At 34.3% G+C, this 22974-nt stretch overlaps 3 protein-coding genes and 1 long non-coding RNA gene across 6 annotated transcripts; 1 reads left to right on the plus strand and 3 right to left on the minus strand.

Moving 5' to 3' along the window:
- Nucleotides 1-1344: 1344 nt before the first annotated feature.
- On the minus strand, nucleotides 1345-3849 carry LOC135151134 (uncharacterized). Of its 2 annotated transcripts, XR_010289672.1 has the most exons (4): nucleotides 3744-3849; nucleotides 3424-3674; nucleotides 2770-2837; nucleotides 1345-1692 (listed from the first exon to the last, which is right to left on the minus strand). It is a non-coding gene; the product is annotated as an uncharacterized LOC135151134 (long non-coding RNA). The 2 variants fall into 2 exon arrangements; XR_010289671.1 differs by having other exon boundaries at nucleotides 3424-3843.
- Nucleotides 3850-5391: 1542 nt separating this feature from the next.
- Nucleotides 5392-12952, minus strand: LOC108215365 (uncharacterized). 2 transcript variants are annotated; one of them, XM_017387840.2, is made up of 7 exons: nucleotides 12733-12952; nucleotides 12393-12462; nucleotides 10594-10684; nucleotides 10452-10513; nucleotides 7341-7400; nucleotides 6166-6494; nucleotides 5392-6053 (listed from the first exon to the last, which is right to left on the minus strand). In XM_017387840.2, the coding sequence occupies exons 1-7, from the start codon at nucleotides 12778-12780 to the stop codon at nucleotides 5571-5573; spliced, it is 1143 nt and encodes a 380-aa protein (XP_017243329.1). In that variant the 5' UTR covers nucleotides 12781-12952; the 3' UTR covers nucleotides 5392-5570. The 2 variants fall into 2 exon arrangements, with proteins under 2 accessions (XP_017243329.1, XP_017243330.1); XM_017387841.2 differs by lacking the exon at nucleotides 7341-7400 and having other exon boundaries at nucleotides 12733-12951.
- A 2110-nt stretch (nucleotides 12953-15062) lies between these two features.
- Nucleotides 15063-17809, plus strand: LOC108214729 (glyceraldehyde-3-phosphate dehydrogenase, cytosolic). Its single transcript, XM_017386887.2, has 11 exons — nucleotides 15063-15281; nucleotides 15380-15480; nucleotides 15641-15756; nucleotides 15838-15937; nucleotides 16157-16303; nucleotides 16387-16447; nucleotides 16535-16632; nucleotides 16881-17023; nucleotides 17170-17253; nucleotides 17354-17443; nucleotides 17555-17809. The coding sequence occupies exons 1-11, from the start codon at nucleotides 15257-15259 to the stop codon at nucleotides 17598-17600; spliced, it is 1011 nt and encodes a 336-aa protein (XP_017242376.1). The 5' UTR covers nucleotides 15063-15256; the 3' UTR covers nucleotides 17601-17809.
- A 349-nt stretch (nucleotides 17810-18158) lies between these two features.
- LOC108214730 (prohibitin-3, mitochondrial) lies at nucleotides 18159-20488 on the minus strand. The gene is made up of 2 exons (XM_017386888.2): nucleotides 19527-20488; nucleotides 18159-18415 (listed from the first exon to the last, which is right to left on the minus strand). The coding sequence occupies exon 1, from the start codon at nucleotides 20375-20377 to the stop codon at nucleotides 19535-19537; it is 843 nt and encodes a 280-aa protein (XP_017242377.1). The 5' UTR covers nucleotides 20378-20488; the 3' UTR covers nucleotides 18159-18415; nucleotides 19527-19534.
- Between the last annotated feature and the right edge of the window lie 2486 nt (nucleotides 20489-22974).

The following is a 22974-nucleotide window of genomic DNA, read 5'->3' on the forward strand; positions in this document are numbered from 1 at the left end:
TTTTTTTGAAAATATTTGCAAAAATATTATATACAGCTAGTTGCAACCATATGCGGTCGTATTTGTAACCAATGCAACCCTGAACCCTTGCGGCCAATTAACTGGAGTTGCAGCTAGTTGCAAACCGTATTTTTACAAATATTTTCTAACAAGTTAGTATTTTTTACAAATATTTTCAAGATATAATAAAATCGCAAAAAATCTAAAACAAATAGTATTTCTGGTAAATTCACTGAAAATAATAATTATTAATAGAAAAATAGACCTCTTATAGAGAGTCAATTCATTATATGTATCGTTATTATGCTTGACCCTGCATATTTTATTCAATTTATTATAAAATTTAAAAATATTACATGTATAAATAAATAAAAGAATTTAAATTAGAAGACTCAATTGGGGTATTTTATTCCATCTCTCAAGAAGAAAAGAACTTAAGTTAAAAAATTAATATCATGACAATATAATTATACAAAATCTGTACTACAAGTGTGAATATATAATAAAGCAAGGTTGTAAAAATCGGATTTTAGTTCAACTCGGTTTGGTCCCGAAAAAATAAGTAGTACTCGGAACTCGAGAGAGTACTCGGAATGAGATATCCGATAACTGATCGGGTATTTTTTTTTAAATTAATTTTTCCTCTCATATATAGTTATATACTAATTAATAATAAAACTATCTAATAATATTAATATTTGAATAACACACTTGAAATAAAAAATAATACACATATACTTTCTAATTAACATTAATACTTTGCAAAAAAAGACCAAAATATATATAAATTTACGTTTAGTCTCTTTTTAAATAATTTTCATATAAAACAATAAAAAAATTGAGAAGTCAAACTCGGATTTGTCCTCGAGTACTCGAAGTCAAACCGAGTTTTAACCGATTTTTTAATAAATCGATTTTGAACCCGATTACTCGGAACTCAGATCGGACGAGAGGTTAAAATGGAGTACTCGGAATGAATACTCGGCCGACTCGACAATTTTTAGAGCACTACAATAAAGTGAAATTAATTGTAAAAGTTAGTATTTTAAATTATTAAGTTAATAAAGTTTTATTATATTTTTCATTATCATAAATAATTAGAAAATGAGAAGAAATTTGTTTAAATATACTAATAGCACTAAAAAAAATAGGATAATCTTATATAACCCTATTATTATTGGTGTAAGGTAAACCAATCATACATTAACAATTAAACATAAAATGTTTTATACACCGCTTAATAACAATAATCATTCGTAATTAAAAGCTACTACATAATTATCCTTTTATGCACTTTTACATGCATGCTCAAGTAAAATGAACATCATAGCCTTCATGATAGTAATAGAATGATCCATCTAGTGGCACAAACCAAAACAAAAAATTTAAATGGAGCTACTCATATATTAATTGGATGAAAGATTCTTTTAACTGTAATGGCAAAACAAAAACAGCAACCACAATACAGAGTGCTTAATTATGTAATGCTTGGAGAAAAAGTCTACACTCAATAAAGTTTTACAACACGGGACATCTTCTCAAAGAAGACCGGGCACATTTTTGTGTTAAACATCAGGATTTCCTTCATCCACTCAGGCGCGATGCTTTCGATGGTCCCCAATGACAATACATGATATAGCAACTCGTCATCTCCTTGTAAATTCGTCGTCCATATTAAGCTAAAAGAGTAACCTGTTAAAATTTTAAGTTATCAAAATGCCGAATCAACATTTTGACATAATACTGTAGATAGAAAAATGCAGATACCTATGAGCAATTTGTATCAAAATGTTAAACGAAGATGCAAGACAAAAGAAAATAAAAATGAAATAACTACTTTAAGCCACATTCAGCTTTAGGAAAGATGGATCAAAGATGTTAAGTAAAAATCATACAGTTTCTTAAGACTTGTACAAATTATAAAAATTAAATAACACTACATGTGTCCCAACCATTTCCAACCATTCTTTATACTTTTCTTTTTGAATGCCCCTTTAAATTTTTACATTTCAAAAAAAACCAAAAATAATAAAAGAAATGCATATAAACTACATCCATTATTTTTCTCCACTATACACCACTTTATGCATGAAATATTAATCATCCCACCACTCTACTCACTTTTGTTCCTCTTCCCCACTACTTACATTTTTCTTAATATCCGTACCTAACCCATTTGTGACGGAGGTAGTAATGGCCAACTAAATTAGTTAAATTTGTAATTTGAATTTTAGGCTAAACTTAGAGGGGTGTATTGAATTGGGATTTTAAAGCATTTTTTTGCATTCTTGAAATCCGAGTGTATTCGATTGGGATTATTTGAAATCCATTAAAATCTTGAGGTATTCAATCGAGATTTTAAATCATGCTACAAAATCTGGTGGTATTCAATTGGGATTTTAAATTATGCTTTAAAATTTGATGATATTCAATTGGGATTGTTTGAAATCCATTAAAATCTGATGGTATTCAAATGCTGATGGATTTTTTTGGATTTCATAAAATGATGGATTTTGTGGCATTTTTTAGTGTATTTTAAATTTTTTGAAATCTTACCAAAATCAATGAGATTTTGAAGCATTGTGGTAATATCCTATCAACTCTGCGACATTTTATCAAGAATCCGCGCAAAATTAAAATCACATACAATCCATTAAAATTCGTAGACTAAAAACAATCCATTAAAATCCCAATCGAATACACAATCGTTAGTGCACTTGAACGATAGAGTTAGATTAATTTTATGCATATAAAAGATTATATGTCTACCTCTTGCTGGATTCTTCAAAATCAATAAGATCCAGATAAAAACACTTTAAGCCGCAGCGATTTATTTACTGGACAAAAAGTAATATATTAAATTAAAAAAGAGCATCCAGTATAAAGATGGTGATGTGTTGCTCATCAAGCTTAACATAAGAGACTCGGAAAGAAAACACCTTAAAGAAAATTGAGCATGGAAATTAAAAGGTAACCTGACCTCTAATTGAAACCAATATATACCAAACATATTTATATTAAAATGGTCACTCATTATACTCAAATGTCTCATTTGAGTCACCGTTCTCAATTGGAGCTCGCGCGCGCGCATATCACCCCGTTAAATTCCAAAACCTTTTTTTAGAAAAAGTGACAAAATTGATACTTTGTGCTTTACATTAATCGTCATGTCTATGTTTTATCTGTCGAATAGTTATCATACAAGTACCACATCAGCAGATGATCTCCATTCTATCATATTTTCTTTCTTTTTTTTATCGAGAAATTTAATGGTGTGATATATATAGTGATTTAAGTGGTTTAATTGAGCTCCCTTAAGAACGGTAGGTCAAGTGAGATACTTAACAAGAAGACTAGACAATACAAATCTCATCTAACTAATTATATGAAATTTAAGAATGTGAACTCATATTTTTCAATTACCACTCAATTGATGAATTGCAAAAATACATGTTTGTCAGCTTTGGTAACAATAGAAACTTTCATGCCAAATAAGCACTCAAGAAGCTCTTGAAACATGCAGATGGTAGAACCAAGGACATTTTTATCACCACCTAAAGACATACATTGGTAGGGACTTAGAACTAAAGACAGTATATGTAATCGAAGTATAGGATGATTTTGCAGTATTGAAATATACCTGCAAGGGCCGTCTTTTGTATACAGCATTTTGGCTGGTGGGAAAAAATAAGTCAGTTTCCAAAAATAATTTGTTGCTGACAATATGCAAGATCGTAACATACCTGATCACTTCCCAGTAGATTTTCACTGAACTTGCTTCGTTTGGATAATGGGAAACTTGAATCTCTCAATGCAGACTGATCAAGTTCTCCATCTCCACATTGTGTACAGGCCCGCCCCAGAGGGAGGGCTACCAGGTCGACCGCCCAGGGCCCCAAAATTTTAGGGGCCCAAAAATTATATAATTTTTGTATTTGTTAGTAGTATATATTGGTAACTTCAACTTTTTATCAAACTTTTCTATTTTAACCCCATGTCATGATTGCGCCCTCCTGACTAATGCACATGCACTCACACGTAAATATTATCAAGTATCTGTTTAGTCTTTTTGTTTTTTACCTCCAATACACACACTAACTCACTGATCATATGCGTATAAAGCACACGTTAATTAATTATATAACCACACTAATATAATATATATTCTTAATATATTCCCAATTTTTTTAAAAATAGGGCCTATTTTTAAATTTCGCCCTTGGGCCCTCAAAAAGTATGGAACGACCCTGATTGTGTATTTATAATTTCTATACTAGCTCCAGAGGTTCCGCATTTCCATTTCTTTGCAGCCAATTTATTCACTAGATCTGACCCAACCTGAGACCTGTCAAGTGAATTTGGCTTCTCATTCTTCTCAAATCTAGAAATGCAACAAAGTCCCTCCCGTTGTACACTTTGCAGCCTCTCAATTTTTTGTAGAAGTTCTTTTTCTGAAACAATACGAGCCATCACAAAATAGCATGGCATAATTACAGATTTTTTTTTTCCATTTAGAGATCTATGAAGTGATTATATACTTATGCAGGTTAGAGTTTCTCAGCAGTTTATAATATGTAGACACAATTATTAAAGATAGAAATATTAAAATACACTGATACACATGATGAAATGCAAAATCTCAGCAAGCAGAATCACTAATATAAAGTAAGAAAGTTCACTTGTTTCTAGCTGTCTCCCAGACAAACAAGATTCCAGACTCAAGATGACATACAAATGTACCCGGTCAAGAAAATATATATTTACAAACTCATCCAAGTTTCTAGCCTTGGGACCAAACCTAATTACATTCTCTGTGTAGTAATCCGATTAAAACCACAATTACCTTCATTATGCATAGAATTGGTTATTGCACATTACCAAGCTCATATTGCATAAGATGTACAGTACCTGGTTTTAGGCTTTTAGCACAATAGGTTATTAGAAATGATCCAACTATATCTTTATCTAGCATATACCTGTATCTAGATATAATTTTTCATGTTTTTGATGATAATGTCTGTTTCTTAAGCATTCAGGTCAGTAAAACTAAAATCTCTTTGTGATCTCTCCAATTATTGAGTTTCTTAAAATATTCCAGTTTTATCAACCTAAACAACAATGGTTTACAAATTAAGAATTGCCTTGAATCATATTATTATGTTTGATTGTTTTAATCAGTTAATGTTTATTGAATAAGGTCCGACAGACCATAGCCACCTAGTTGATTGAAGTATTGTCTATCTCTTTTACTATAGTTCTAATAAAGTCATGGGGGTCATCCTTTTCTTTTCAATTTGTTTAATTCTGCTTATTATTTTACTTTATGCACATTTTACTTATGTTTTTCTTATAACAATCGCATCGTAAATCGTAGAACTTGGACACTAAAAGAGCAAAGAGAAAGATCGAAGCTCAAACATAGATAATAAGTTAAAGTTATATTACAACTCCGAATAGTAGTCAAATAAGTACCAAGTCTTAGTCGAGCAGGGCATAAGTTCTAAATAAACAGAGTTCAGAATAAGACAAGCGCAAATAAAGTCTCGCAGGATTAATGAAAGGAACTGAAACTACTCCCATCTAGGCCGTTTGATCTCCAATTGGCTCTTTCGCGTCTTCCTCCTCCTCAACCTCAACAACGGGAGGATCATGAGAAGAAGAAGTGGTAGCCAAGGACTGAGCTGAGAGGTAAGGACTAGGGAACTGAGAAGGGTCGAACATACCCGGGTGCTGAGCAACCACCGCCTTAAGGGCTTTGTCCCAACCAAGGGTGAAAACCAAGGGGCGTATCCTGTCATCATGATCATCCAAGAATTTGGGAAAGGATCTGAGTCCATGTACTCGTCAATGATCTGCTCTTCCTTCTTTCCTAAGCCATTCTCAAGAGTCTTCACCTTGTTTAGAAGAGAGGCAACCATGTCCTCAGCCGAGTTAGCGCGAGATTTCCAATCCTTCATCGCTCTAGTCAAACAAGACTTCTCTTTCAAAAGAGATATCTCGGATTCCTTAAAGGCATTGGCTTGGTAAATAGCCGCCTGAAAATAGGAGTTAAGCTGAAAAGAAAAGAAGAAGAGAGAAAATGTTAGGAACCAAATATTGTAGACATGAGTTAATAAAGCCTAGTACGGTGAACATGCATAAGAAAAGACTAGTAAACAAACTTACCTTATAGGCGGCACTGGCACCGAGCTCTTCTGCCTCCTCAAGACCCGTTCTCTCAACAATGCTGATCCGATCAGCAGGAGTGATGCACTCCCTCGACCAATCCTTAGCCAGGAGTGAGCTTCCGGACACTGAATGCTGGTCATAAATGTCCCAAGCCGGCATGAAAGCAGTCTGCATATGGCCATCAACATCTCTGAACCTCTTCCCTACCTTCTGGCAGAAAGCATGGGAGGTAGGCTTTGGAGGATTGGCGCTCTGATGTAGCTTTTTCAACATCCTCTTTGCGACTTGTTCGCCACGACCTTGAGTGTCATCAATAATCTCAATAGCTGAAACAAAACAATAATACGAATATCAGTAAACGATATAAATGCAAATTGACAGAATTCAAACCAACTTATAGAAATTACCACTATCTAAAACAAAGCTACGGCATGCGTCCCGAAGAGCTTGTTCATTAATAATAGCACGATAGTGAGTTCTACCATTATCTTTTAATAGCTCATCCTTTGTTGATGCTCGGCTCGAGTAAGGAGGCGATCAAACTGACCGAGGTCATTTGCAACAATAAATCTAGGCCTGAAGATCTCCCCCCAATTTCCTCCTCTCCAATGAAGAATCACAAATTCCCGTTTCCAAACATGATTTAGAGTCAAGAAGGGACTAACGAAGAATATATGAGGGGTACCAGGACAATGTCTGATAAGTATCCATCCTTCGTAGTTTCGGGACTACTTTTAAACAGATGAATATTCTTAAACAGATTTGTGCTAAGAGGGAATCCTTTTTTAATGCACAACGCCATAAAAACATGAATGATCTTCCAGGCATTTGGGACTAATTGACATGGGTTTATCCTAGCTTCAGCTACGAGCTTAGGTATGAAATTTTTAAGAGGAAACCAAAGGCCCAACTTGATTGCCTCTTCGTAAACAAACAAATCCTCCGGGTGCCAATTACAATTCCTATCACCCGGGGAAGGACAAACTACTTCATACTGGGGAGGAATATTATACAACTTATACGCATTACATCTGATTCATTTCTAAGTCTACTAGGGTAATCATTAGCTTCCAACTCAGCATTGTTAGGGAAGGCATCCCCCATTTCATTCAATAATTCAAACAAAGATGAAACAAGATGTTCAAGAACTATGGGAGGGTTGAACTTTTTACCTCTCTTAGAAGAACGGGCACCTAATCTCTTTGCCCTCTCCTCGGTCACGGAAAAGTTTTCTGTCATTGAAAGTGATTGAAAGCTTCAAAGAAACCAGAAAAGAAATGATGGAGAATATGAGTCTTCAAATGAAACCTTCAAATCTTCAAAAAAATTCGGAAAAATTTGATAAATCTTTGAAGATGACAAGAACAAACAACTTAATCTTGAAGATTGAACACCAAAATAGCTTCCAAAAGCTTGGAAATATGAAGAACAACTTAGATTTCTCAAGAATCTACAAAGAAGATACTAAGAAACTAAAGAGAAAAGTATAAGGTAGTGAAATGTGAGTGGTAGTGAAGTGTGAGAAATGAGCTTGCATTTGCACACTTATATAAGCCTCACTTGGCCACTAAAGGACAAAAAAAGGCTATACAGCCGTTAGGGACACTAGAGGACAGAAAAACGGCTCCTTGTGATATACATACAAGTTCATACATGCATATGTGTGCACAAAGTGTGTATATATACACTCAACTAGCCGTTATAGAGCAACGAGACAAAAAAACGGCTACTTGTAAATGATATAATTAAAACATGTGTTACAAATGAATATACGTAGATGTACATGCATGAATGCACTGAACCGAGTCTATTTAGCCGAGTAAAGCGTCAAAATTATGCTTCTGGCCGACTAGGTCAGGTCGAGGAGGCCTCCGGACAACCCGTGGCCGACTAGGTCAGCCAAGGAGACTCCCGGCCGACTAGGTCAGGCCGAGGAAGCCTCTGGACAACCCCTGGCCGAATAGGTCAGCTAAGGATACATAGGCATCTCGATTCCCGAGAACAATCATAAAAGCATGAAGCTCATCCTTCGATTGCTAACCCATAACACTCATATAACAAGATCAGCTAAAAGCTTGCTTGCCATGCAATTTGAGTTTTCCATAACACATATTTTATTTCTTTTATAAAACCATAAACTGATATCTCATGAGATCACCACCATTGATGATACTGGAATGTTGTGCTTTAGGATATACTGGACATAAAAATACAAATTTTTTACTTCTTGGAGTTTTGGGGTTTTCAATAGAAGGAAGGGGGACTGATCAAACAAGATAAATAATACAACACCAATGCTTGTTTTTGGGCAACATCAACATGTAGGTTGTCCTCTCCATCCAGTAAAATGTTGATACTAAATCTGGTCAAAGAAACCACATTTCCAACATTATTAAGTGGTATGCTGTTCACATGGATAATTAGATATTTACAAATATCACAAACTTAATTCCCCATGTGCATCTGTCCTTTGGCCATTCAATAACGTCTGATTGCATAAATAATAAACACAAACATCCTATTATCTCAAAGGAAATAGATCTATGCAAAAGATGTTAACTTGAAAACAATTTGCATCAATTATTTATTTATAAATATAAGACATTAAAGTTGAGCACGCACCCATTTCTATTCTATGGTGGAAATCAGAAGAGGTCTGCAATATCTTATAAATGGAGTAGCTTCAAACTAAGAGAGTTTTTGATAGAGGATATATGTTCCAAACAAAAAAATACTTATACTTTACAACTCACTTATGATTCCATAGATGCCTTCATACTTCAGTAAAGAAATTGAATCATATCTCGCATATATATAAAGTGTGTGTAAATACCCAAAATTAACAAATAATGAAAGAAAATCAAATGTCCAGTAACATAATTATATATAACTAACTAAATTTTTATGAATTGCACCTACTACAGTAATCCAAATTGAAGGATATAACACAAACAAAAGTGGAGTACATTATCCCAACAAAAATTATATAATCACATCAACAAAAAATACATAATATAAATCCTTGAAATTATGAATGCACAAAATATATGAATTAAACAGTAGAATTCAATACAATATTCAGAACTATCCATCTTAAAACAATGTTCTAAATACCACTAGGTATTCAAACTCAATACGCTGATACTAACAGATCTTATACTCATGTCACAGTATCCAAATTATACAGTGACCCAAAACAGTTAGTCAATTACATACCTAATTCTTTGCAGTTGGCCAAGAAAGAATTATACGTTTACAGTCTTCCTCATATATTCTCTTTTTATGTATTATCATTTAACTGATAAATATGGAGGAGGACCGGAGAAGTGATAATTATTCTTAGGGACCAAACCTAATTACAATCTCTGTATAGTAATCTGATATTCTGATTAAAACCACAATTACCTTCATTATGCATAGAATTGGTTATTGCACATTACAAAGCTCATATTGCATAAGATGTACCTGGTTTCAGCATAATGGGTAATTAGAAATGATCCAACTATATATACATATATATATATATATATAGCATATGCCTGTATCTGGATATATTCTTTCATTTTTTTTAATGGTAATGTCTGTTGCTTAAGCATTCAGGTCTGTAAAACTAAAATCTCTGTGCAATCTCTCCTATTATTGAGTTTCTTAGAATATTTCGGTTTTATCAACCTAAACAACAATGGTTTACGAATTTAGAATTGCCTCGAATCAAAATCATTCTTGTTTTAGCTGTTTCATGGCTTCATGCATTCAAACTAGTTGTTCATAATACGCATGTTGTAGCTGTAAGTCTGTAACTACATTATCTACATGCTATAAATCTCGATCATAAATATCAGGTCCTTCATATAACATTGTTCCCATATAGATGTCTTACTCTCTTTCAGAATATAAACTCTCCACATGTGCATGATAATAGAAAAAAAGACATTAAAATCTTTTTTACTCTGTTAATAAGTGTAGACTTAAGCATCACTCTACCTCTACTAAGTTGTTAACAATATTTTTATTGGTTAGTTATGAAATTTATCTTAATATAGTGTAATTGGTAAGACATTCATTTTTTAAACTTTATAGCATAACCAGTAATTAGTATTGGAAAACTGGATTCAACAGAGTGATAGACTAAATCATTGTAGTCAAATGCAAACCCCTATATGCAGGGTACACCAAAGCAAGAAGAATCCCATATGAAATTAAAAATCCAAAGACATTCACTGTATTAGCATGATATATACTAGCAGATAGTCAAAATATTCAAACAGTCACAAGATTCTTACGTTTTTTATTTTCTTCCATCACAAGCTTCTGATGCTCGGCAATCTTACCATCCATGCTAGATCTGCGTTAAAGCAATACGATATCATAAGATACTAATTAAAATCTTCCTAAAATCCCTAGTGCTCTTATCTTGATTCTTGCCTTGCTGAAGCCAATTCACTTCTCAAATCGTCATTTTCGGATACAAGTCTTTCATTCTCCAATCTATATTGTTGTAAGAGTTCATCTGCAGCTGCATGACGAAATAATTCTGTTATATATTTTTTCTTGATTAAAACATGGCTATGCTTAGATAATGCAATGAACTTATATGACACTGTAGCTTTAATAACCCTTTGAAGAAAATTATAAGCTCAAATAGTCAACATTCAACTAATATTGAAGTTAATATTAGTTATGCTCATACTTTAAATTTTTTGAAATTGGGGAAAACAAATGATAGTGAAAATGCCATAATATTAGGCATGCTGAACGACTTGGTTCTTCTATTCTTAACTAGGATATGATATGAATGACTATATTCAAATAAAAATTACATTCCAAAAGGTTTCTACAATCTATAGAACACAATTTCATGCATAAGGGAGTTCAAAAGGCAACATTAAGGATGAACTGTGGGCACACACCAGTGGCAGAAAGATGATCTACCACGTGATTAAACCTATAGTTCAGCAAAAGCAATCCAGTTAACTAAAGATATGTTTCACTTTTACAAATTCAATTAAATAATTAGTTTCACACTTCCACACATTACTACATAATATCATAAGTAAACTTGCTGATTATACTACTTTGTTATGTAAAAACTTTCATGTCGACTTTATGACTTGTAACTAATTTATTCATTATTATCACTTATCTGTATTGTTCTATTTCCAGTAAACTAACCAGTGGTTGTATAGTGAATTGTAACCACTTAAATCCTTTCTAATCCTTCTACGCATTCTATTTAGTTGATTGGCAAAGAAAACTAGGCATTCAACCTTCAATTTTGCTTATCCGGCTGAAAGCCTCCTTAATACTCTCTCTTATTAGAAAAGTTTCAGTTACAGAGACAGTGACCCAAGCAATAACCTAAGGTTGTGTTCACTTGGATGGAATGTAATGAGATATAACGGAATAGATAATTATAAAGGAATTTTATGGAGAAAGAAGAGAGTATGAGAAAATAGTGACTAAATATGAGTGAGTCTAAATTTTCTATGATGAAGATTGTAGGGTAACATGATGTTGAAGTGGAATGATCATTCCTTTCAAAACATGTGGGTTAGATTTCTAGTTCAAATAGTTGGAATGGAATGATTGAAGGAATGAAAATCATAGATCTTTTCTCTTATCACCCCCCCAATTTAGAGTACAAATTACATTCGATTCTTCTCCCATATCATTCCATCCAAGTGAACACAGCCTAAATACCTTTGGGGGAACCTGAGCTATGCCTACTGTCTTCTCTTTGTGATGTTAAGCATTACGGGGTAATCAAATGCCCCATTGCTTTTGTGCTAACTTAAGAACAACATATTGGTTGAACAGTTCCAGAGTAAACATTATAACTACCAATTACTGATAAGCATTAACAATAAAAATAACTACTAGTTGGATAGAATGCGAAGAAACTAAAGTACATTGTTCACAAACGAATATCACCCTGATTCTTCTTTAGAGGCCAGATTCACTTTATCCAATATTTACGGACTTCGAGCAAGAGCTATAGGATCTGTCTCTTTGTTCTGGAAAAAGCTAATAAGAGCATCGATAATTACATCCGCCAATTGTAGAATATAATTTACATTTGCTATCTATGCCACCATGTGATTAATACATATATAATAAGGCTTATATATTTTTCTTCAGACCAAATAAAAATTGCAACAAGTTAAAACCAGCGATTACCAAGAAAAGGACATATAACACCACATATAAAACACGAAAGGAGTTACCATGTGTGAAAGCCAAGAACTTCTCTTCTTGGTTGCGGTTGAGCTCCTCCAATTCCGTAAACTTGCTAGTCTACAAACAAAAAACATATATCAGATACTGTCTCACTTCTACCTATAAATCACAACTAATCAAACATAAAATAGCTAAATTTCAAACCAATCATCTGGGTAGCATTAATGTATATAATGTACAGGAGGGAGAGGGAAAGGGGGAGAGACAGAGGAAGGGAAGGGGGGGGAGAGAGAGAGAGAGAGAGAGAGAGAGAGAGAGGGGGGGGGGGGGGGAGAGAGAGAGATAGAGAGAGGTGGGGGGAAGGGAGGGGGAGAGAGAGGGGGTTACCTTGAATTGATTGTACTTTTCATAGAGTTTATGGTGAAGAGAATTCATTCTGATAATAGTGTAACCGTAAAGATGACGAATTAACAGAAAGCCCTACAAAAACCTGGAAGAATATAATTGGAGAATCAAAACGGGAATTGAAGCGGATACAAACTTCAAACTTGATACAGTTCCAGCCCAGCCACTTTTAGCACAAGCCAAGGGGGCGAGAATCGAGATAAATATACTGCAGTTTTTAAATTATGTAGGGATATCTTTTCATAGTCATTTCAAGTGGGAATTTATTTTATTTTTAATTTTTAATTAATGAACGAGTTTGAGTTTTTTTACAAGTGTATCTTCTTCTGTTCCAATAATTTAAAATACAAATGGCAGACCGAAAACTGAAATAATGTAATTTTAATAGAGGATTAAATATACTCTATAGCATTTGTTAACATGCTTCATGGCTTCTGGCAACCCCACCGTGTCCCAGATGCTTGGATACCGGCGCTTAAGACTTTCTAACTTGAGATCAGTAGGTCACGAGTTTGAATTTGATTTTCTGGGCATCACGGGAGTAAGTGAGCATAGTTGCTCGGGGTATGAATTTGCTAGTATGTCCAACCGGATTAGTCGAGGTGCGCGCAAGCTGACCCAAATACCGGTTTAACAAAGAAGATGCTTCTGGCCTTGTGTTCTAATGTTGCATTGTGTAAAATGTAAAGCAAATCTTTGTCTGTTGGTTTGAGAAACACGAAAAATAATCATGACTTGAGTGTAACATAATATGCTAGTTTTAGTTTATTGGGTAAAGGCGGGGTCGGCAAGCAGAGGCGGATCTAGGAAGAGGCCTGGGGACACGTGCCCCCCTAATTTTTTATTTTTTTTTTACATTTTTCAACATTTTAGATTTTACAAAATTATAGAAATCCCCCCCCCCCCCATTTGAAAATATATAGGCGTTTTTCGAAAATTTGCTTTGTGTCCCCTAAGATCTTGGGTCTAGATCCGCCCCTGTCGACAAGAGCACATCTCTGCTCAACTTCAATATGCATTGGTAGCTATGGATTCCCAAGAGGGTCTTCTTGATTGTGGAGTCCAATCTCGGGGTCATGTCAGTTGGATTTATGCTCCTTAATCCAGATGATGCTGTCGTATGGAGAGGTCTGCGCAAGAATGGCATCATTAAGCAATTCTCAAAGGACGTCTATCGGGGGGAGCTACATTTTCTAATGGTTGATGTGACAGAGTATTTATCAATTGTTCAGTTCCTCCAAGAAACCTAAATTTATGGTACCATTATAGTTACTACGCGATGTGACAGAGTAGGAAATAAATCTCATGCAAGAGAGAGCACCAGAACTTCTGAATCTAGTTGCTTGCGGTGAAGCTTTTGACAGCAGTGTTGGGCGTGCTGCAAAAATGTGCGTCGACGCGGGTGTGTCTTTTCTTGGAAAGGTGCCATTAGACCCTCAATTATGTAAAGCGGTTGAAGAGAGCAGGTCCTGCTTTTCTGATAGTAAGTGTGCAGCAAGTGCACCTGCACTGAAGCAGATTATAGAGAAATTGGTAGCGACCTAATTGCAGACAGGGAGCAACCCAAATGCCAGATTTGATTATTGATGCTTAAAAATATTTGGCACTTGCCCTCAAGCAAAGCAGCTATTCAATTGTGTGCAAAGTATCTTCATATTTAAAATCAAAAATGACTTTTTCGACTGAGACTTGCTCCAAAATATAATCTGGTGTGATGATTTTGAATCATGTGTTCAAGTAATAGATCATAATATACGACCATATATATCTTAGCTTGCTCATCTTCAGAATCCAAACGTGATTGTACAACACACTAAGTTCTACAACTACATGAAGCTCTACAGCTGGTGCTGTAGCCAAGCAATATATAACTTTTCCAGGGGTTTATCATGGCTTTCCGTAAATGAAATTCAGATTTATTTCTAGTTTGGTTCGGTTTTGATTCAATATTTCTTCAAATTGAAAATATTGATTCTAATTATTAAATATATATTTAATATTTATAATATTGATCATATAAATATAAAATAAAATTTATATACAAATTATATTAATATATAACACATAAATAAAATATTTATTATAGCTAGTAATTTTGCCCGTTACGCATGATTATTATATTTATATTAATATATAACACATAAATAAAATATTTATTATAGATAGTTTTATTGCCCGTTACGCATGGTTAGTTTATGATTTATACGAAATACAGTTTGTATAAAATATAATTATACAGTAGTTTTAAAGCCCGGAGATATCGTGAAGAAGAGGAACTAGTATAACTGGGAGCTGAGTTCTTGTCCTTGAAAAACGGCTTCACAAAAGAAGTGCAAAGTGGTTGGTTCTTCTTTATCCCCTCTCGAGATTAACTCCCCTTCCTTCTCTTTCTCTTATCACTTTGATTTATATACTTATTTCATTTCTAACCAACTCCACATCACTCTCCTCATCTCTCACAACTCTACACTTTGCATACACATTTTTCACCAGTAAGCTCAGAATCATGCCCATCAAGATTGGAATTAATGGTAGGCTCCAGTTGTTCACCATGCAGTTTAATTATTATATATGTATCTTCTTTTTTATATTTGGTGATTATTAAGAATTTGTGGAAATATTTGCATAGGTTTTGGAAGAATAGGTCGCTTGGTTGCCAGGGTGGCTCTGCAGAGTGATGATGTTGAACTTGTTGCTGTTAATGACCCTTTTATCACCACTGATTACATGGTTACTAATTTTTCCAACTTTTATTATAACATAGTTTTTCTCTCTTTCAACTTTTTATGCACATATTAAGTGATAAAAAGGTCTTGCACTGTGCTGACATTGAGCCAATTGTCATTTCTGAAATGGGGTATTTGGCCAATTCATTTGCTTATGATGACAGACCTATATGTTCAAGTATGATACTGTTCATGGAATCTGGAAAAAGAATGAAATTACGGTTAAGGATGAGAAAACTCTTCTGTTTGGTGATAAGCCTGTCGCAGTCTTTGGCATGAGGTATATGCCTAATCTTTGTTATCTGGTTCATGCTTTCTGTTAAAATATATGGAGTCTTTATTTCGGAATCTATGATTGAAGGAATCCGGAGGAGATCCCGTGGGGCCAGGCCGGAGCAGAATATGTTGTTGAATCCACTGGAGTTTTTACTGACAAGGATAAAGCTGCTGCTCATATGAAGGTTTTCCATTTTTTTTCTGTTTTGATTTATTTTACATCTAACATGACACCGAATTTTAATTACAGCAGGTGTTTAGTATTTGATTTTTTAAAATCTATTGTTAGGAGTTCTCATTTTCTGGTAATAAAAACCTGTTCTGTGGTGTCAAATTTTTAGGGTTAAGAGTGTGCTAAGAGTACGTATAATTTATAACAATGTTCTGTTGTGTTACATCACTAGGGCGGTGCAAAGAAGGTCATCATTTCAGCTCCAAGTGCCAATGCTCCCATGTTTGTCGTGGGTGTCAACGAGAAGGATTACAAGCCGGATATCGACATTGTCTCTAATGCTAGTTGTACCACCAACTGCCTTGCTCCTTTGGCAAAGGTTAAATTTCTTCTATATATTTGAGATATTGGCATGTTTACGAGTAAGAAATAGTGATTTCATGAGAGTATATACGTGTTCAGGTTATTCACGACAGATTTGGTATTGTTGAGGGTCTTATGACAACTGTGCATGCTATGACTGGTGAGGAAATCTTGCTTATCTATCCTATTGATCTTCCCATAGAAAATTATCTAATCGGCAACTTGATTTTTTGCTGATGTCGCTCAGCAACACAAAAGACCGTTGACGGTCCATCAATGAAGGACTGGAGAGGTGGAAGAGCAGCTTCCTTCAACATTATTCCCAGCAGCACTGGTGCTGCTAAGGTAAAACATGCAATCCTGTTCATATTTAGTACATTTAAATGTCAGGAGAGGTTGCACTTGACAAGTATTTAGATGTGTTGTCTTTACTCTTTATATCCTTGAACAGCTATCAGGTCAGCATCCATTAGACTCGTGTATAAATTTAGTAAGATCAAATTAATAAACATGAATTTTAGTTTTATTAGGGGTGTCATAGAAAATCATCTTATTCTTTTGTAATAGATTGAACATGACTGTTATTTTTGAAGGCTGTGGGAAAAGTTCTGCCCTCACTGAACGGAAAGTTGACTGGTATGGCGTTCCGTGTTCCCACTGCTGATGTCTCAGTGGTTGACCTCACTGCCAGGCTTGAGAAGGCTGCCACATATGATCAAATTAAGGCTGCTATCAAGTAAGCATCATGCAGCCAACTTATGTTAAGAAATTGTTCTTTTATTCTACAGATTGATTCTCAGATGTAGAGTTTGATAACTTACTGAGACAACATGTACAGATATATAATAAGGACACAATGTCTTGCTATCGGCTGTTTTACAGGGAAGAAGCCAGCGGTAATTTGAAAGGGATACTTGGTTACACCGAGGATGATGTAGTCTCAAGCGACTTTGTGGGTGATAGTAGGTGAGGTTTCATCTCACTCTGAAAGCCGATCAGTATTATTGCTTTTAACCAAAGAAGTTTCTTAATATTCATCACAGACTAATATCTTGTGCATTTTCAGATCAAGCATATTTGACGCGAAGGCTGGAATTGCTTTGAGTGATAACTTTGTGAAAGTTGTCTCTTGGTATGATAATGAATGGGGCTACAGGTAAGTTTTCAAAAATTATTCAGTGTTCAGCAGGGTACGTTCTTATATAGTTCTACCAGATATACAATATGCTCAGACAATGAATTTTGGTTCAAAATATATGTAATGCAGTAACCGTGTGGTCGACTTGATCCGGCATATGGCTTCGGCAAAGTAGCTCGCTGATCTGATTCTGTGTTCCGTCAATGGCCCAGAAGAAGCATGTGGCGTCGCAAGAGAGCTGTTACTATGAAATAATTCTTAAAATGTCTGTTTTGATGTTAGGCTTTATGTTTCAGCTTATTTATTTATCTTGTTCTGGAGATGCATATCTGTGGACGCATTTAGGAGTACGCTAATATGCTATTTTCCACTATTGTTTTAGCATTTCTTGTCTAAAGAAGCCTTACTAAAGAGAAGCGAGTTCAAAAATGCACAGGTCTTTAACTGTTGACAGAAACAAACGAACACATTATTCCTAATTGAAACTTGAGGTCCTTCATTAATATCAATAAGTACACATAATAGTCGGCATTTGCACATATAGTGTTCATTACATACTCTACACAATACACCGTCTTAGAGTAATGCAACATCAACTTTATTATAAAACATCCCCGTGTGAAACCTTTTGTCAACTATGCTTTCAGGTAATTCTGCAAAAATGCACATAGTTTCATATCAAAGTTAATTTTCATTGCTAAAAGCAAAAAAAATTAGGAGGCAACAGCAGCGATGAATAATAAACAGAGTGATAAATCAATAACATATTTTAAGAATTTCTGCCTGCAAGCAAACACAAGAGACATCATTTAACTGCAAGGCAGTAATATATATTTGCATTACAAGGTAAATCCATGAAACACTGTTCCTTCCTAATAAATTAGTACTCCATATATTAGACTCATTGAGAAGTTGAAGGCAACAACAACCATCACATGCATATATCACGCTTCAAGAACACTTTATTATAGCCGCGCCACCCATGCATTCCTGACAAACATTAAAGGAGAAGCAGTATAAGAACGCTGAAAAATCACGTAATCATGCTATAGCAAGACACATAGAAATCAAGAGGAAATTATGTAGATATATATTAATACAAATGTCAAACATTGAGCACCAAAACAGAATGTGCAGAACTGATAGTACTGAAAAATTGATTCAAAGTTCCTACAGAAACTATGCTGTTCGAAACTCCATTACTACTTTAACCACCCTCCAATACCAGATCTTCTTATAGTCCATTCCATGTATGCCTCTTCTTTTCCATTTCGAGGCAGAAACTACCGCCGTCCTATGTAACATTGGTCATGTCAACAGTCAACAATGCACATTAACTCTTGATGTGCTTCGTATATATATAATATAACATCTGAAAATCTAAAGACAGATGCTAACCAGGTCAAAACTATGTAAATAATTATATCACCTATAAATTTTAACAAACACTGATACTTTAAAACACCAACATACAATTAAAAAGAGTGTGGCATATTATACTGCAGATGTCACTTAAGATTTTGTATAATTAGATATTTCCCAAGGCCTGTACACTTTAGATAATATATTGGTTTGGTTTCCCAAATTGAGGATAAATACTTATATTAGAAAAGATACAGTGCTAAAAATTTAAAATTTCAGCTACATACACGCTTCAAAATCAATACTCACATGAAAGGAAATCTATGATGAAAATGCATAAATAAGATAAGCAAAGAATCCTCTTTAAAAAAATATTTGTTTTTCCACTTCTACCAAGTTAGTTGAACACTAAACAAATGTTAGGTACTCACTACTCCAATACCGAGACAGGTGAATGGGACACTTTAAGTTAATCAAGACATTTATAATCAACCTGCACTATTAATGACTAAGAATCAGATAGCATTCTGTAATTTATATTATTAGTTCGAATTCCACCTAAAGGCATCAAAAGAAGAAGACAGGCACCAATTATTCCAGAATTCAACCTATATAGAGTCATAACTCACAAGACAGCCATGAAGCAGATATAACAATATCATCCCAGCATTCTGAATTTCTAATACATTATATAATCATAATTTATGCAACTATTAAGAACCAAAACAAAGATTCATACCATCACAATCAACGACCAGCAGCATTGAGACCAAGAAGCAAATTGCTGTTCCCATTTGGCAAGTAGGCCACATTAGGATTCCTCGCCATGGTGGCAGCAATCTCCCTCTGCGCTTCAATCTTCCTCAGCTCAATCAACCCCATCCCAGACTCTTTGGTCGCATCGGAAATCAGCTTAGCACTCTCACTCTCACCTTCTGCCCTAATAATCGCCGCCCTCCTCTCCTGTTCCGCTTTTGCCACAACATACTTAGACCTCTCGGCCTCCTGCTGCGCCACCTGCTTCTGCTCAACCGCCTTGGAGAACTCATTACCATAAGACAAATGCGTAATCGCCACATCATCGAGCACAATATTAAAATCCTTAGCCCTAGTAGTCAAACTATCGCGCACGAGCGCAGACACCTTAGGCCTCTCAGTCAACAACTGATCCGCATTGAATTGCGCCACAACTGACTTCAAAATCTCATTTCCAATAGAAGGAAGCACTTTCTCGTCATACTCGAGACCTAATTCCTTGTAAATTGTAGGCAATTTGGACTCCAAGGGTCTCGATAAGACCCGAAGAGTGAGATTAACCATTTGGAGATCTTTGGTGCCGGAGACGGAGGAGAAAGTGTGGGGCTTGGTGCGGATATCGAAGATGTTAGGGGTTTGAAGGAAGGGGATGAGAAAGTGAGTGCCTTCGCCGACGGGGACGTCGAGGACTCCTCGGAGACGGTCCATGAGGACGGCGCGCTGGCCGCCGTCGACGGTGTAGAGAGAGGCGTTAAGGGCGCTGGCGGCGACGCCGAGGCCGAAGGCGGCGCGGGCTATGTTGGAGAGAAACGACATCGCAGCTTGATTAGCCATTTGGTGATTTCTAGAGAGAGAGTTTAGAGAGAGAGTAGATGAGGGTTTTGGGGAGAGAGAAGAGGGGTTTTTGATGAAGTGGGAGGTTTGGAGGAAAGGAAATTATGTGTCGGATCGGGTCAAAAACCCTAAACTTGGATTCTTTTGCAAGTCTTCGTTGCTGGGCTTGTGTCAGTTATCCTGGCCCAAAATTTAGAGGCATCATTCTTGGGCATTGTTGTCGGTCCAGATTCTGTAAGATAAGTTGAAAAACACAAAATTAAAAAAACAAATCAGTATTTCAAAAAAGACCTAATTAAAAATAAATATCATTAAATTATAAATAAAACCAAGCTGATATTTTACTAAAAATACTTACATTTCAACTTTTGAGTAGAAATTAAAATCAGACTTTTTTCGCTTAAATATGATATTTATTGACTACATAAAACATGTACATCGAAGATATGCTATTTTTGTTGTCTGAATTTTTTTAAACATGGCGTCTAAAATCATATGCTCATTTACACGTCATCATTGTACTATGCAAAATGTTCTCAAAAGATATTTCTAATTTTGTTTCTTTTCAAATCTAACTAGTAATGTTTGGTTGGTTTCGGCCACACTATAATAATGAAACCTTCTATATACACATAAGTAATCTAATTGAAATTAGTTATATATATGTCATGTTCTTTGAGAAAAAAATTGGAAAGGCGCTTTATAGCACGTACATTATCCGTGCGATATACGACGTTCCATCATGAATCGAGCCATATCTATCATTCATCAAAACATTTATATGATCTGTATACTTTCATTAATATGAAACACTTTTAGTAGTGACTTTAAATTCTAAAAGTCATGCATTTTATGTATAATATTGATATAATGGTATAGGTACCTTATATTGTGCACTACATCCACAAATATATCTAAATATATTGTAAATATTTACCTTTATCATAATAAATTTTCATTCTGTATCCATTAAGTTACCCAATTTTGTAAGTCATGTTTGTAGAGCATCGTTAACGGTATCCAAGTGAGATTTCCTAAATATACAGTAAAAATTTAATTTCTAGAAAATAAGCAATCTATATTGAATAAAAATTCCAACAATAATCTTTATTTGTTTTATCTATTATCATTATAGTGTTAAATCTAAAGTATATTAATATAAAGATAATGTAAAAATATGAGAAAAAATGTGAAATATGTGTATGTAAATATTCCACCATTAAAAATTAAACGAGAAATGAGTTAGTGATTACTTATTTACGAGTAATGAAAAATAAATCCTACAAATTTAGAAAATGACTCCTCAAAATCATAATTTAAGACATCGTATATATGATCTGTTGATGTTTTTATTGCTTCACTTATACTAGAGTACATCAGATTTCATTTATAGCGGAGAGGCATGATCAACCTCCATACTTGAATAATATTATATATGTATAGATAGTTATCTAACTAAACTTTCTTGTGTTGATCTTCTCGAAATCATAGTATAGATTGATATTTTGAGTCTCTCATAAATTATTATGTTTCAAATCATAAAAATCAAACATTAAATCTTATATACAAAATATAGTTTATCCACTTTGTTATTGCGATTGTGAATAACAATTTAGCTAGTAATAAAACACTTGTCCATACCAACACTCTGTTCTTTGTAATTGCATAGTGCTTCACAAAATATTCAATCATTTTTGGCATGTTCTTTATAATTAGTTTATATTATTTAAGAACATTCATTTATTTAGACATAACTAAGGAATCTTGCTCGCACTTCGCGTGCGGAGACTCTGTTTATTTAGACATAATATATGTCACCTACATGATAATAATAGAATTAGTTTCATGCTGATCTTCATGTTAAAGTTGCAAATTATGACATTAACTTTTATTAATTTTTGACAGTAAAATATGTGCAGGCGAGATTAATGATCACACATGATTTCACTCAAACTGAACAACGAAGTTCAAGGAATAGATCGATCTACTTCAATTCACATGTTATTAGTGAACTGAGCTATCCTGAAAATACAATAACAACTGTTAAAAGAATATACGATAAAATTATTATATTTTCAGGGAGCGCGCAGACTCAACATCAAGAAGATAGTATAACTTTAAAAATAAAAACTTTGATATTTTAAATTTAGCCTGCATACATTGTGCAGGCGATTACATATGAAACTTAAACCGCCTCTCAAGTGTATTAGCTCACACACTTGTAGTTGAAATAAATCAACTCAATTCTTATAATTTATACAATAAATTCGTAGCTTAAAGAATTTATCCAAATTGTTATATTTATTTAAAAATAATAAATGTATTGATTTTACTAATTTTGTTTCTCTATCGTGTTCATAAATAACAGAAAATTTATTATAAAATATTTAAAAAATTTTGTCAATTATAATTTTTAACAATTAGTCTGATTCATTACTTCCATATGAATTTATCCACTTATTAATGTTGATCATAATCTCATGTGATCAAATCATTTTTTTAGTAACTAACATGACATCAAAAAAAGATGGATGGATTTCATATTTTTCATTTATCTCCATTTTTTATTACTTATGTCTGTAATAAATTTTGTCAAT

The sequence above is a fragment of the Daucus carota genome, chromosome 3 (genome assembly GCF_001625215.2).
Source record: "Daucus carota subsp. sativus chromosome 3, DH1 v3.0, whole genome shotgun sequence".
Taxonomy (NCBI): domain Eukaryota; kingdom Viridiplantae; phylum Streptophyta; class Magnoliopsida; order Apiales; family Apiaceae; genus Daucus; species Daucus carota.

Excerpts from the sequence above, each read along its gene's own strand:
- LOC108215365 (XM_017387840.2), bottom strand. The coding sequence starts at position 12,780 with ATGAATTCTCTTCACCATAAACTCTATGAAAAGTACAATCAATTCAAG. Across the intron at positions 10,685-12,392 it reads GTTCTTGGCTTTCACACATG|CTGCAGATGAACTCTTACAA; the intron begins GTAACTCCTTTC and ends TTCGTCATGCAG. Across the intron at positions 6,054-6,165 it reads GTGCCAGTGCCGCCTATAAG|CTTAACTCCTATTTTCAGGC; the intron begins GTAAGTTTGTTT and ends TTTTCTTTTCAG.
- LOC108214729 (XM_017386887.2), top strand. The coding sequence starts at position 15,257 with ATGCCCATCAAGATTGGAATTAATG. Across the intron at positions 16,448-16,534 it reads AACTGTGCATGCTATGACTG|CAACACAAAAGACCGTTGAC; the intron begins GTGAGGAAATCT and ends GATGTCGCTCAG. Across the intron at positions 16,633-16,880 it reads GCAGCACTGGTGCTGCTAAG|GCTGTGGGAAAAGTTCTGCC; the intron begins GTAAAACATGCA and ends TTATTTTTGAAG.
- LOC108214730 (XM_017386888.2), bottom strand. The coding sequence starts at position 20,377 with ATGGCTAATCAAGCTGCGATGTCGTTTCTCTCCAACATAGCCCGCGCC.